At 37.8% G+C, this 13,265-nt stretch overlaps 1 protein-coding gene across 3 annotated transcripts in view; it reads left to right on the top strand.

Moving 5' to 3' along the window:
- Positions 1–13,265, top strand: part of IFT88 (intraflagellar transport 88) — a 145,431-nt gene that overhangs the window by 55,705 nt on the left and 76,461 nt on the right. For all 3 annotated transcript variants that reach the window (XM_025875209.2, XM_073894797.1, XM_025875208.2), the window contains one exon: positions 10,758–10,857. In XM_025875209.2, coding sequence (XP_025730994.1) covers positions 10,758–10,857 — 100 coding nt within the window. The remainder of the gene's footprint in view (positions 1–10,757; positions 10,858–13,265) is intronic.

Here is a 13,265-nt window from a genome sequence, read left to right as displayed (position 1 = left end):
TAAGTTTGGGAGTTTTCCGCTTCAATGTTTTGGAGAGTTTGAGAAGGATTGGCTTAGAATTTACCACTGAAACCATATATATGCTCCTGGGCTGTTCAGATTTTCTTTTTCTTCCTAATTCAGTTTTGGGAGGTTATATGTTTCTAGAAATTTACTAATTTCTTCTAGACTGTCCAATTTGTTGGCATATAATTTTTCATAATATTCCCTCTTAGAACCACTTTTGCTGCATCCAAAAGATTTTGGATCATTGGATTTTCATTATTTGTTTCCATGTATTTTTTTATTACCTCTTTGATTTCTTGGTTGACCCATTCACTGTTCAGTAGTTTTCTGTCCCTTCACTTTGAGCCTATGTGTGTCCTTAAAGCTGAAGTGAGTCTCTTATATGGTTGGGACTTGTTTTTAATGCACTGAGACACTCTGTGCTTAATTGGAGAATTTAATCCAATTACACTTAAAGTAATTATTGATGGATAAGGCTATTGATAGGTAATTATTAATTTTAGTAGTTAATTAATAATCACTGATAGGTACTAATGTCGTATTATTTTCTGGCTGTTTTGTAGTTCCCTTGTTTCTTCTTTTTCTTTCACTGTTTTTCTTTGTGAATTGATGATTTTCCATAGCGGTACGCTTTGATTCCCTTTGCTCTGCCTCTTGTGTATCTACTGTAGATTTTTGTTTATATAAAATATTTTATTGTTATAATAGCCTCAAGCTAATGACAGCTTTGCATACAAAAACTCTACTCTTTTACACTCCCCATAATCTTACCTCTTTTTATATTGTGTGTGTATTTACCTTTTTTAAATATTGTGTACCCACTAACATTATTGTAGCTATTGTTATTTTTAATACCTTTGTCCTTTATCCTTTTTTTTAAAAAGATTTTATTTATTTATTTGAGAGAGAGAATGAGAGAGAGAGAGCATGAGAGGGGGGAGGGTCAGAGGGAGAAGCAGACTCCCTGCTGAGCAGGGAGCCCGATGCGGGACTCGATCCCGGGACTCCAGGATCATGACCTGAGCCGAAGGCAGTTGCTTAACCAACTGAGCCACCCAGGTGCCCCTGTCCTTTATCCTTTTGAGTTAAGTGATTAACATACCTCCATATTATAATATTACAGTATTCTGAATTTGGCTAGTTAACATATTGTTAACAATGTGTTATATTTTCATATTACTAATTTGCATCCTTTCATTTCGTCTTAAACTCCTTTCAGCATTTCTTGTAAGGCAGGTTTAGTGGGGATGAATTCCCTCAGTTTTTGTCTTTTGGGAAAGTCTCTCTCTTTCATTTCTGAAAGGAATCTTTGCTAGGTAAAGTGTTCTTGGTTGGCAGCTTTTTTCTTTGAGTGCTTTGAATATATCATCCCACTCTCTTCAGGCCTGCAAGGTTTCTGATAAGAAATCTGCTGATTGTCTTATAGGGGTTCCTTTATATGTGAGGAACTTTTTTTTCTTGCTGATTTTAAAATTCTCTATCTTTTATTTTAGGCAGTTTTATTATAATGTGTCTTGGAGAAGGTTGTTTTGTGTTGAAATTTTGGGGTTACCTATTAGCTCCATAAACTTGGATGTCTAAATTTCTCACCAGATTTGGGATTCTCAACCATTATTCCTTAAATAGGCTTTCTGCTCCCTTCTCTCTTTCTTCTCCTGGGACTCCAATAATGGATAGATTATTTCTCTTGATGATACCCCATAATTCACATAGGCTTCTTTCATTCTTTTATTTTTCTGCTCCTCTGACTAGATAATTTCAAATGATCTGGCTTATCATTCACTATATCTTTCTTTTGCTTGGTCAAGTCTGTTGTTGAAGCTTTTTATGAATTCTTCAATTTAGTCATTGTGTTTTTCAACTCTAGATTTCTACTTTTTTTTTTAATGGTTTCTATTTCTTTGTGGAACTTCTCAATTTATTCATGTGTTGTTTTCCTAATTTTATTTAGTTGTCTGTTTTCTTAAAGTTGACTAAACTTTTTTTTTGACTAAACTTTTTAAAAAGGATTATTCTAAGTTCTTTGTCAGACAGTTCATTGATTTCCATTTTTTTAGAGTCATTAGAATTTCATTAGTTTCCTTTGGTGGTTATATATTTTATTGATTATTCATGATTCTTGTGTCCTTGTGTTGGTATCTGTATATTTGAGGAAGTAGGCACCTCTTCTAGCCTTTACAGACTGGCTTTATGAGGCAAAGCCCTTCACCAATCAGCCTGTCCAGAGATTCTGGGTGGACCATCTGGTGGAGTACTCAAGTGGACAGGTCTGGTGCCTGGGTTAGTAGGTGGGCAGGCCTAGTGCTTGAGTACACAGGGACCAGTCTGGTGCCTAGGTCACAGGGTGGAACTGAAGCCTAGGTTCACTGGGGTGTGCTTGGTACTTAAATCTGTGGTGATGGGCTTGGGACCTTGGTCTGTGTGGGCAGACCTGGATCCTAGGTTTCCAGGCACCAACCAGGCATTAGGGACCCCTTGGGGTGAGCCTAGTATCTAGATCCACTGAGGCTGGTCTGGTACCTAGACAGGCTGGAAGCCTGGTTTTGTGAGAGCCAACCTGGAGTCTAGGACTACAGGAGTTGGCCTGTATCCTGGAGCCCTCAGGAGATGTCATGGAGGTTAGATTTGCAGGGGTCATTATGGCACTTGGGTGGACCAAGAATCTGAGTCTATGGGAGTTTGCCATGAACCTGGGGGCTGAGCTGGTACTTGGAATTTGGGGCTACAGTAGCTAGCCTGGTGCTGAAGTGGGTCAAAAGCTTGGGTATACAGTAGTCATCCTGTCTCTGGGCCCTGTCATCTTATCTTCTTTGTAGGGCCAAAGTTGTTGCCTGGGAGCTGGCTGATGCTGGGATGTGTCAGGAGCCTGGGTTCATGGGAGCTTGCTGGGAACCTGGAGGTTGTCTGGAACCACTGGAGCCTGCTTTGCCCGTTGGGCCATGGACCTAGGTTTGCAGGAGCCACCTATGGCCACTGGAGCCAATAGGCACTGGGGTGAGCTGGTGGCCTTGGTTCACAGGTTCTATCTGTGGAGCCTGATGCCTAGGAGCCACCTGATGATGTAGAATCCTACACGTAACAGGGTGGGCAGGAGCCTGGGTTCATAAGAGCCTGCTAGAGAGCCACCAAGGGCATTAAGAGTCAGCCTGGTGTTGGAGTGGGCTGAACTGGAGTCTGCAGTGAAGTCAGACACTTACTTTGCTCAGCTTCTCTTAGAGAGAGTCTTTCTCTCTCCATGATGAGCTGTCTGGGCTCAGACGAAAGATGAAAGGGGTCTGTGAATCTATCTGTCCTCTTTAATGTGTCTTTTCTTACATCTGATCTTCACCCAGGTGCTATAATCCTTCACCTAGAATCCTTAGCTCTTGTAAAGTATTTTCATGCATGGATAGTTCTTAAAATTGATTTTTGGGGATGGTACAAGTACTAGAAATTCCTATACCACCATTTTGCTGGCATCACTCCTCCAACTCAGTATTTTTTTTTTAAGATTTTATTTATTTATTTGACAGAGAGAGAGTGACAGCGAGAGAGGGAACACAAGCAGGGGGAGTGGGAGAGGGAGAAGCAGATCCCCCGCTGAGCAGGGAGCCCGATGTGGGGCTCGATCCCAGGACCCCGGGATCATGACCTGAGCCGAAGGCAGATGCTTAATGACTGAGCCACCCAGGTGCCCCTAACCCAGTATTTTTAATTAAAGTTACCCAGTATAAATATTAGTTTTAGCCAAAGAGCATAGTGATGTGCATAGTGATATCATAACTGTGTTATAATTCATAGGTATTTTTAAGATTTCATTCGTACCTAAAATGTAGTAAGTCTTATTTCCTTATGTGTTAACTAGGTAGGCATTCATTTCCCTAGATAGAACTTGGCAGTTTTTTAAAAAATTTGCCAGATCTCAGGTTACATGAAAGCCCGTTTCTAATAACTTTGAAGAAAGATGTTTGATATTCATAAATCTTACATAATATTTTTCAGAAACTGCAATATATGTGTATGTGCATATGAACATATATGCATGTGTGTGTACATTTTATGTGGTTATATACATACAAAAACTGCATTTGCATATATCTGTATGTATATATGTATATTTTAAATGGAGGACAGTGATCTTTAGAGTCAACATCATAGCTTCTGACTGTGGTTAGAAAATACTTTGTATGGGACACCTGGGTGGCTCAGTTGGTTAAGCATTTGCCTTCAGCTCAGGTCACGATCCCAGGGTCCTAGGATCGAGTCCCGCATCGGGCTCCCTGCCCAGCGGGGAACCTGCTTCTCCCTTTGCCTGCCGCTCCCTTTGCTTGTGCTCTCTCTCTCTCTCTGACAAATAAAATCTTCAAAAAAAAAAAAGAAAATACTTTATATATAGGAGATCATCCCATAATAGTTATTTATAGGTGTCATACTTTCTCTGTGTCTAATTTCTTCATATGTCTTGTTCTTTGTAGAATATTAAAGAAGAGGCTTTATAAGATAAATAACATCTGTTCAATATTTAGAGAATGTTTAGAACTTGAAATTAAACAAACAAAAAAACATTTAAACTAAGCTTACCTGATTTCTGTTCCATTTCAATAATATTTAAATGACTTAATTAAGACAAATCAATATACAGTCTTCTGTTTCACTTAGACTTATTGGCAGTTCTATTCACTCAGACCTAGTTTTTTGAGGCTAAATTTTTTTTAAAGATTTTATTTATTTGAGAGAGAGAATGAGAGAGAGAGAGAACACATGAGAAGGGGGAGGGTCAGAGGGAGAAGCAGACTCCTCTCTGAGCAGGGAGCCCGATGCGGGACTCGATCCTGGGACTCCAGGATCATGACCTGAGCCAAAGGCAGTTGCTTAACCAACTGAGCCACCCAGGCGCCCTGAGGCTAAATTTTTTAATGGCATTAATGGGACTATTTTAAAAAAGTGGTTGCTACTTGTTTTGTTCACTGTTGAATATTTCAGCCTGTTTGAAATCTGGACTGTGGCAATATCTAGCTCTCAAAGCTGACTAATATTATTGTTAAGTTAATTATAAAACCAGAAATTTTATATATTTTTACTAAAGACAGGGTCATTAATTTTGTTTCCTTCTCTCTGGGGCAGTTTTCAATGAGTGTATAGCTCAGGTCTCGTATAGTGTCATTCACATCCTAAATTGTGGCAAAAATTTTTTTACTTCAGCTTCAATTTATTGAGCACAGCTACTTTGGATTCTTGGTTAACGCTGTTATATACTTTGTCTCAATGAGATAGGCATGAAATCATTGCCTTTTTATAGCTGAGAGAAAAGAATGCTGAAAAATGTATTGGCTTCACTAAGGACAAATACATAGTTAAGGTCAGAACATTTACTATGCCAGTGACTTTGAAACAATGGTAATTCACTGGAATTACACCGTGAGCTTATTAAAAGAACAGTGAGTAGGTCCCCCCCTGCCTCCAATATATCTGAGTTACGGTTCTGAGATAGAGAGCAAGCGTTTGTATTTATTATTATTATTATTATTAATTTATCTGAGAGGGAGAGAGAGCCTGAGATGGGGGAGGGTCAGAGGGAGAAGCAGACTCCCTGCTGAGCAGGGAGCCCGATGTGGGACTCGATCCCAGGACTCCAGGATCATGACCTAAGCCAAAGGCAGATGCCCCACGTTTGTATATTTTTGCCCTCCCCCCCAACATGATTCTCATGCATACCATTCTCTTTTACTAGTGACTATCAGCCTTGGCTGCATATTAAAATCATCAGGGAATTTTTTTTTAAAGATTTTATTTATTTATTTGACAGAGAGAGACACAGTGAAAGAGGGAACACAAGCAGGGGGAGTGGGAGAGGGAGAAGCAGCCTTCCCGCTGAGCAGGAAGCCAGATGTGGGGCTCGAACCCAGGACCCCGGGATCATGACCTGAGCTGAAGGCAGATGCTTAATGACTGAGCCAGCCAGGTGCCCCTCATCAGGGAATTTTTAAAAATCCCAATGTCCAGGCTGCACTGTAGACTATTTGGGTCAGAATTTCTGGGGATTGAGCTCGGGGATCAGCATTTTTTAAAGTCCTGTACAGGGTCCCATTATCTATATCCAACATACAGAACCATTGCCCTGTGCTAGGCCAGTACTTCTCAGCTGCCACTGACTGAGGAACTTGTTGAAAGTAGATAGTAGGTGTTAGATGGGACAGAATATATATTTTTTCATTGTTTTCCATGTGGTTCTGATGTGTAGCCAGGTTTGGAAACTTATATAGTGTAATACAACTGTGTATTGAAAACCAAAAGGAAAAAGTCAGTCCTGGCATTATTTGGATTTTTCATTATAAATTATTCTGTCATTCTTACTATACTTTTGTTAACTTGTTTGTATAGGGTTAAAATTATTTTTAACCTTTTTGTGGTTAAATATAAAGCACATAAGAATTGTATAAAACAGTATCACAAAGCAAACACCCATGTAACCCCTATATAGATAAATAACATTTAAAGAATAGAACATAGCACCTTAGAAGTTCTGCTGTGCCCATTGCAGGCACTGCCCCTTCCACTCTGAAGGGTGATGGATATCTTACATGGTAATCACTTCCTAGCTTTTCTATAAACTTTAACCACCTAACCAGGCATCCCTATAGTTTTGCATTTTTTTAAACATCATATAGGTGGACTCATGCTGTGCATATTGTTTTGTGTGTGGTGTCTTTTACTCTATGTGGCAGTTGTCAATGTTGTTGCATGTGGCTCTGGTTTGTTCGTTTTCATTGCTTTGTAGTGGTACATCCATACAGTGGAATATTATTCTTAACCATGAGAAATTGAGATAGAGAAGTTTATTACTCACAGGTCCTGGAGGAAGTACACAGCACAACTGGAGGCACCACACAGGGAAGTCAAGACAGGGTACAGGCAGAGAGAGAGGCAGGACCTGGGGCACATGCCTTATTAGGGTCTGTGGGTGGAGTGTTTTGGGGCTCATGGGATAAGGCCAGATTAGTCAATTCAAACCAAAAAGAGAGGGAGCTTGGGTAAGCTCCATGGGGGTCTTATGTGAGAGGTACACAAGGGGAAGGCCCTGGGAGGTGGAGGAGACTGTTGATCACAAGGAAAGTCATATCAGGAACTTAGATTTGCTTAGGCTCTGCAGGCTGCTGTCTGGGACATGCACTTGCATTAGGGGCTAGTGTCAGGTTTTGGTCACTGCAGGCCTCTTGGACAGCAGGGCAGCAGTACTGTGCAGTAGCTTAGTGAAAGTCTGGACATTGTTTTTCAAATATTTTCTCCTAGTCTGTGGCTTGTCTTCCATTTCTCTTGACCTACTGGGAAATTAGTTGGGATTTCATTCAAATCTATAGATCAGGCTGGAGAGAACATCTTTAAATGTTTACTTTTTAAAAATGTAAGTACAATACATTCCTCCATTTAGGTCTCCATAATTTCTTTCAGATACTTTTTTGTTTTAAGTCTAGATATCTGCATGTTTTTTGTTATATTTATTCGTATGTGTTTGATGTTTTTAATGGTATAGGGCATAGTTTTAAAATTTCATTTTCTACTTGCGCTTTTCTAGTATGTAGATATATAGTTGAACTTTAGATATTAATCTTTATCCACCGACCTTAATACATTTACTAATGCAGATAGTTGTCTCTAGATGTTTTTGGGTTACCTACATACACATTTATGCCATCTACAGGTAACGACAGTTTTCTTTCTGCCCAATATTTATGCTTCTTTTTGTTTTCCTGCTTCATTGCACTGGCTTTGATGTCCAATTCAGGCTGAATAAAAGTGGTGATAGAATAGGCATTTTTACTAATGATGTACTGTATGGTGAGTAACATAGCATAATAAAATTAAATTTAAAAAAAAAGAATAGGCATTTTGTTTTGCTCCTGATATCACATGGTAAAGCTTTCCACAACTTGCCATTAAATATGATGCTTGCTATTGGATTCTTGTAGATACTCTTTATCATATTAAGGAATGTTTCCTTTTGTTTCTGGTGAGCTAAGAGTTTTTATGAAAATCCATCTATCAAAAAATGATAAGATTGATTTTTGAATGTTAAATCATCTGGAATGAACTCGGCTTGATTGTGATGTATTATCCTTTTAAAATGTCACTGGATTTGATTTGCTAATCTTTAGCTGAGGATTTTTGCATCCATATTAATGAGAAGGATGAAGTTTGTAATTTTAAGAATTTATTTGAGGGAGAGAGAGAGTGAGCAAGTGCCGGTGGAGGGGCAGAGGGAGAGAGAATCAAGCCAACCCCCCACTGAGCCCAACATGAGGCTCGATCCTATGACCCCAAGATCATGACCTGAACCAAAATCAAGAGCTGGATACTCAGCTGACTGAGCCACCCAGGTGCCCCTGAAGTTTGTAATTTAAAAAATAATGTCTTTGACTTTGTTAGAAGGGTAAACTGACTTTATACCACAAGTTCAGATATTTTCCCCCTCTCTGGAGGAGTTTTTGGGATTGGTATTATTTTTTTATTAAACAATTGGAGGAATTCACTAGTAAGGCCATCTGCATTTGAAGTTTTTTTTATAAGAAGAGTTTTATTAAACAGATTCTACTTTTTAAATAAATATAAGACTTTTGATTTTCTTCTTGTGTCATTTTTAATAAGGTGTATTTTTTAAGGAATCTATCATTTTATCCATATTGATTTTTGTTTGCTTATTCTTTTAGCTATTGAGAGAAGTGTGTTAAAAGATTTTTTACTATAGTTGTAGATTTCTGCATTTCTTTAGATTTATTAACTTGTTTTATATTATTTTGAAGTTATGTTGGGTGCATGAAGATTTATTTATTTATTTATTTTTTAAAGATTTTAATTTATTTGACAGGGACACAGCAAGAGAGAGAAACAAGCAGGGGGAGTGGGAGAGGGAGAAGCAGGCTTCCTGCCAAGCAAGGAGCCTGATGTGGGGCTCGATCCCAGAATCCTGGGATCATGACCTGAGCCGAAGGCAGACGCTTAATGACTGAGACACCCAGGCACCCCTGGGTGCATGAAGATTTAGAATAGGGGTATATCCCTGGTGGATTAATAAGCCTTTTTTATTAAGCAGTGCCCTTTATTACTTCTAATAATGTCTCTTGCCTTAAAGTTTGCATTGTCTGTTTTCTTTTGGTTAGTGCTATTTCTTTTTTCCACATTACTTTTGATGATTCTGTGTTCTTAATTTAAGGTGTGTCTCTTGTAAGTAATAAAAAGTTAGATTCAAACTGAGTGGCAGATATCTCTGAATACCTTTCCCCAGTCTGGTTTAGAGTCTCTACCGCTGCATTCTTATATTCCTTTATAATAGTTCTTACACAGAACTTAATTTACTGGTCTGCTTCCCCTGTAAGGGCATGAACCGTAATTTGTTTATCCTTTTAGCCCCTGTACCAAATATAATGTCTGACATCTAGTAGACATTCAACAAATGTTTGCTGAATGCATTGGTGTATCATTGGTTTCCAGATCATTCTCTTGGAGCCCTTGCACTCTTAGCCATGTCTATAGGCTACTTTGTTGGGGTAGGGCTGGGGACAGAGGGCCATTCAGAGGGGTACTGTGCAGGCAGAGCTTCACGTCCTCTATCCCCACTGCAAAGTGAAGTTCTTTGACAAGTTGAGGATAAAATAAGATTCTACCTGAAGAAAGGGATCTTCTGCTTTAATGTTTTTGAATTGTTTGTCCAAGCCAGGAGTGCCTGAGTGGCTCAGTCAGTTAAGGGTCCGACTTTTGATTTCAGCTCAGGTCATGATCTCAGGGTAGTGAGATTGAGCCCCACATTGGGCTCTGCCCTCAGTGGGGAGTCTGCTTGAGATTCTCTCTCTCCCTCTCCCTCTGCCACTCCCCACCATGTTCATGCTCTCTCTCTCTCTCTGTCTCTCTTAAATAAAAATAAATAAATAAATCTTTAAAAAAAAATCCTTTGTCCAGGCCATTGGATTTGAAATATTTTTGAACCAGAACCTTGGTAAGAAATTTATTTTACATTGTTTACTGAAACAAGTTGCATGAAACAGTCCTTGTCCTTATTATGTATGATGCCCTTTGATATTTTATATGTTCTGTTTTTTTAAATAAGGGTCATGATCAACTAAAGTGATTTCAGTTGACCTCAATTCGAAGAACAGTCTTGGTGCGGTGGATTTTGGTATCAATAAAAATTGGGTTCAAATTCTTACTTGACAGTTTTCTAGATGTTTGATCTCAGATCTTCCCTTTTCTTATCCATAAAAGAGAGATCATGCCTATCTTTCAGGGTTGTTGTGAGGATTAAATGTGATAATGCTTATAAAAGAATTAGTGCAGTGTCTGATACATAGTTAAAAACAAATGTTCTGTGTGCTTTGGGGAACAGATCTATGATAGTCCGTTCAAGTTGGACATGAACATATTTTACAAGTTCTATAGAATTTTTCTCACCAGCAGAACATACATTAGAAATACTTTTACCTGTTACAAATTGGAATTGTTTTAGTAGTTAATTAAAAAATGAGACCATACATATCAATCCAATTTTATTTAAAATACCGTAAATAATTAGATGTGACAATAAACTAAAGGAAATTTAGATAAGATTAGTGTAGAACTGAAGAATTCAGTAACTTACTCCCTGAATTGGAAAAAATCAGGTGCTTAGCCTTAGATAGCACAAGCGGCACTTTAACATTGTTTTGAAAAGTAATAAGGAACCCACCAACAATATAAATATGCCAAAACAAAATAAAATAACTTTTTTATGCTTTCCATTATAGGTGTGTTGAAGTTGTGAAAGCGTCTCAATATGTAGAGTTAGCAAATGATCTGGAAATAAACAAGGCAATTACATACTTGAGACAAAAGGACTTTAACCAAGTAAGTTTTTAAAAGTTTTAGATGACGTTTTATATGTTAACTGATGAAAGCAATAATCTTGGGCAATTTTTTCTAGAATATTGTTATCTGTGATTATTCTGAAGTTGAGTAATGTTTTTACTTGTCTTAACATCGTTTCCAATAATATAGTATTACTTTAATTTTGACCTGTTTGTCCGCATGTAAATACTGTTCATGTAAAGCATGGTTCCTAAATTACTAAACCATATTCTAGTGCAGAGATCAACTTTCCCGTAGAAATTTTCAAACTGTTACCTAAAGCTGTAAGGTATTTTAGAATCAGAAAAGGCCAGGAGCCCAACTGGTAGCCTGATGCTTCCATCTCCTGTTCTTATCAGAGCAGCTTTCCTGTTACCTGTTTTGTATGTTTGATTTACTCATTAACATTGCATTGGACATAAAAGAGTCCCATTGCTATACATAGTTTCATAATGCTCCAGGATCTCTTGCTGGTACCACTGCTACCTTGCTACCTTAGGTCAAAATGGAATGGGTACTCCACCTTCAGTAGTCTCTCTCAAATGAGACCTAGTTGTGACAAGACCTAGAAGAATAGACAGCTTTAAAAAGGAAGGATGGGGATGGTGATAACAGAAGAGAATAAACAGAATGAAACTTGATATCCTGGTTCATAAAACCAATGATTAGTGTCAAATGTGCCCACAACTGGAAAACTCAGCTCCTCCCAAGTTTAGACCCAGAGAGGTAGGGCCAGAGGAAGCCACAGTATCTTTCCTGCATCCTCTCCCAAGCCTGTGTTTTCAGTTTTTCTTCCTACCTAAGGGCCTTCCTTTTGTCTAGGAGACAACAGAAATGACTAACTCCTTTCTGGAGGAAGGGGGTGATACAGCCTCAGGGTTCATACAATCATTATATGATTAATATAATGCAGTCCCATGGACTGGTTCCATTGTATATATGCATTTAGTATGCTTAACCTTTTTTGGCATTTGTAAAGCACCAAAAAGACTTTCAAAGTACCTTTATGTCTGTTGTGTCATTTGATTGTCACACTCATGGTCATTAAAAATGCCAGTGATAACTATAACTGTTGTAATGCTTTTCCAGTGGAAGTGAAGTCAGACAAATTGGTCTTTATTATCTTGCCTAAGTCATTTATGCACCAAAAAAATAATTTTTATGTGTGTGATAAGTACTGTGTAGGTGACAAAATAGAGAAAACCGTGTTTGCCAGTTTTCTCTTGATACTTTATTTTTAAATGGTCTTTATAGAAAGATTTAACAATGTATTACCACGGTTTATGTTTTAAAACTGTCCGTTAAAGGATAAACTCTTTTTTTCATTTTAAAATTCATTTAACCCAAATCATATTGTTTGCTGCTTTCCTAGCTATCCTCATTTAAAATACCTTATGTTCCATTTGCATTTTCAAGATTTTAGTGTACCTATGTTTTAAAAATGTAATTTCTGCTTTCTTTTCAACATTGCTGCTTTGACTTTGTGTTTCTTTTATTTGTATATTGTAAGTATGATGAGGTGGGTATAATATAACCTTAGTTGAAAGGAACCTTGTTAAGTTAAAAGGGATTGGGTTGACATAACTCAGAATGATCATTTGATGAGGACTACTTTATTAACAATTCAAAATAAAAGAGAAAAATGTAGGCCTTCTTCTATGAGGTTATAATTCTATAGCTGAGTAAAGATGCTGAAATCTCAGAGTATGTTTCTTTGCGATGATAGTGCTGTTTTCTAGTCACCTTTGTAGTAGAGAAGGAATCCACTAAAAAGCCAAAGGTAGATGAAATGAAGAATTTTGGTCTGAAGGCCAGTGATAATTTATGGACAGATGCAGTGGAATGCAGAAACCAGTAGGTAGATGGCATCTTTCACTAAAGAAACCCAAAATGGGGATATATCTATTTTCCTAATCATTTGTGGGGGGGGGAAAGAAACACAACCCAAACTAACAATGTTAATTTTCATTATTTCATTATTTGTTTTGCTGTTTAAAACTAAATTTAATTTTATTAGGTGGACTTTTATCAGTTTCACTTGTAAATTAAATGAATTGTATAATATTTTTAAAAACAAATATTGGCTATGCATTTATCGAACATGTAAAGAACAGTTTTGAAAACCGCCCATTTTAAAGCTAGATATCCTGGAACTGTTCCCTTTATTAGAATAATTTTGTAGCTTTTTAAGAGTATAGTTTAGAAATTTAAAATATGAAATATGTTTTTATTCTCTCAGCTATTTTTTAATGAATGTTGTAAAGTTTGAGGCACTTGGGTGGCTCAGTCAGTTGAGTGGCCGACTTTTGGTTTTGGCTCAGGTCATGATCTCAGTCTCTACACTCAGCAGGGAGTCTTAGGATTTTTTCTCTCTCCTTCCCCTCTGCCCCTCCCCCCATTCACGCCCT

Source organism: Callorhinus ursinus, unplaced genomic scaffold, assembly GCF_003265705.2.
Source record: "Callorhinus ursinus isolate GAN/ISIS: 27379988/994484 unplaced genomic scaffold, GSC_fseal_2.0 scaffold7, whole genome shotgun sequence".
Lineage (NCBI taxonomy): Eukaryota > Metazoa > Chordata > Mammalia > Carnivora > Otariidae > Callorhinus > Callorhinus ursinus.
This window is presented reverse-complemented; position numbering and strand designations above follow the sequence as displayed.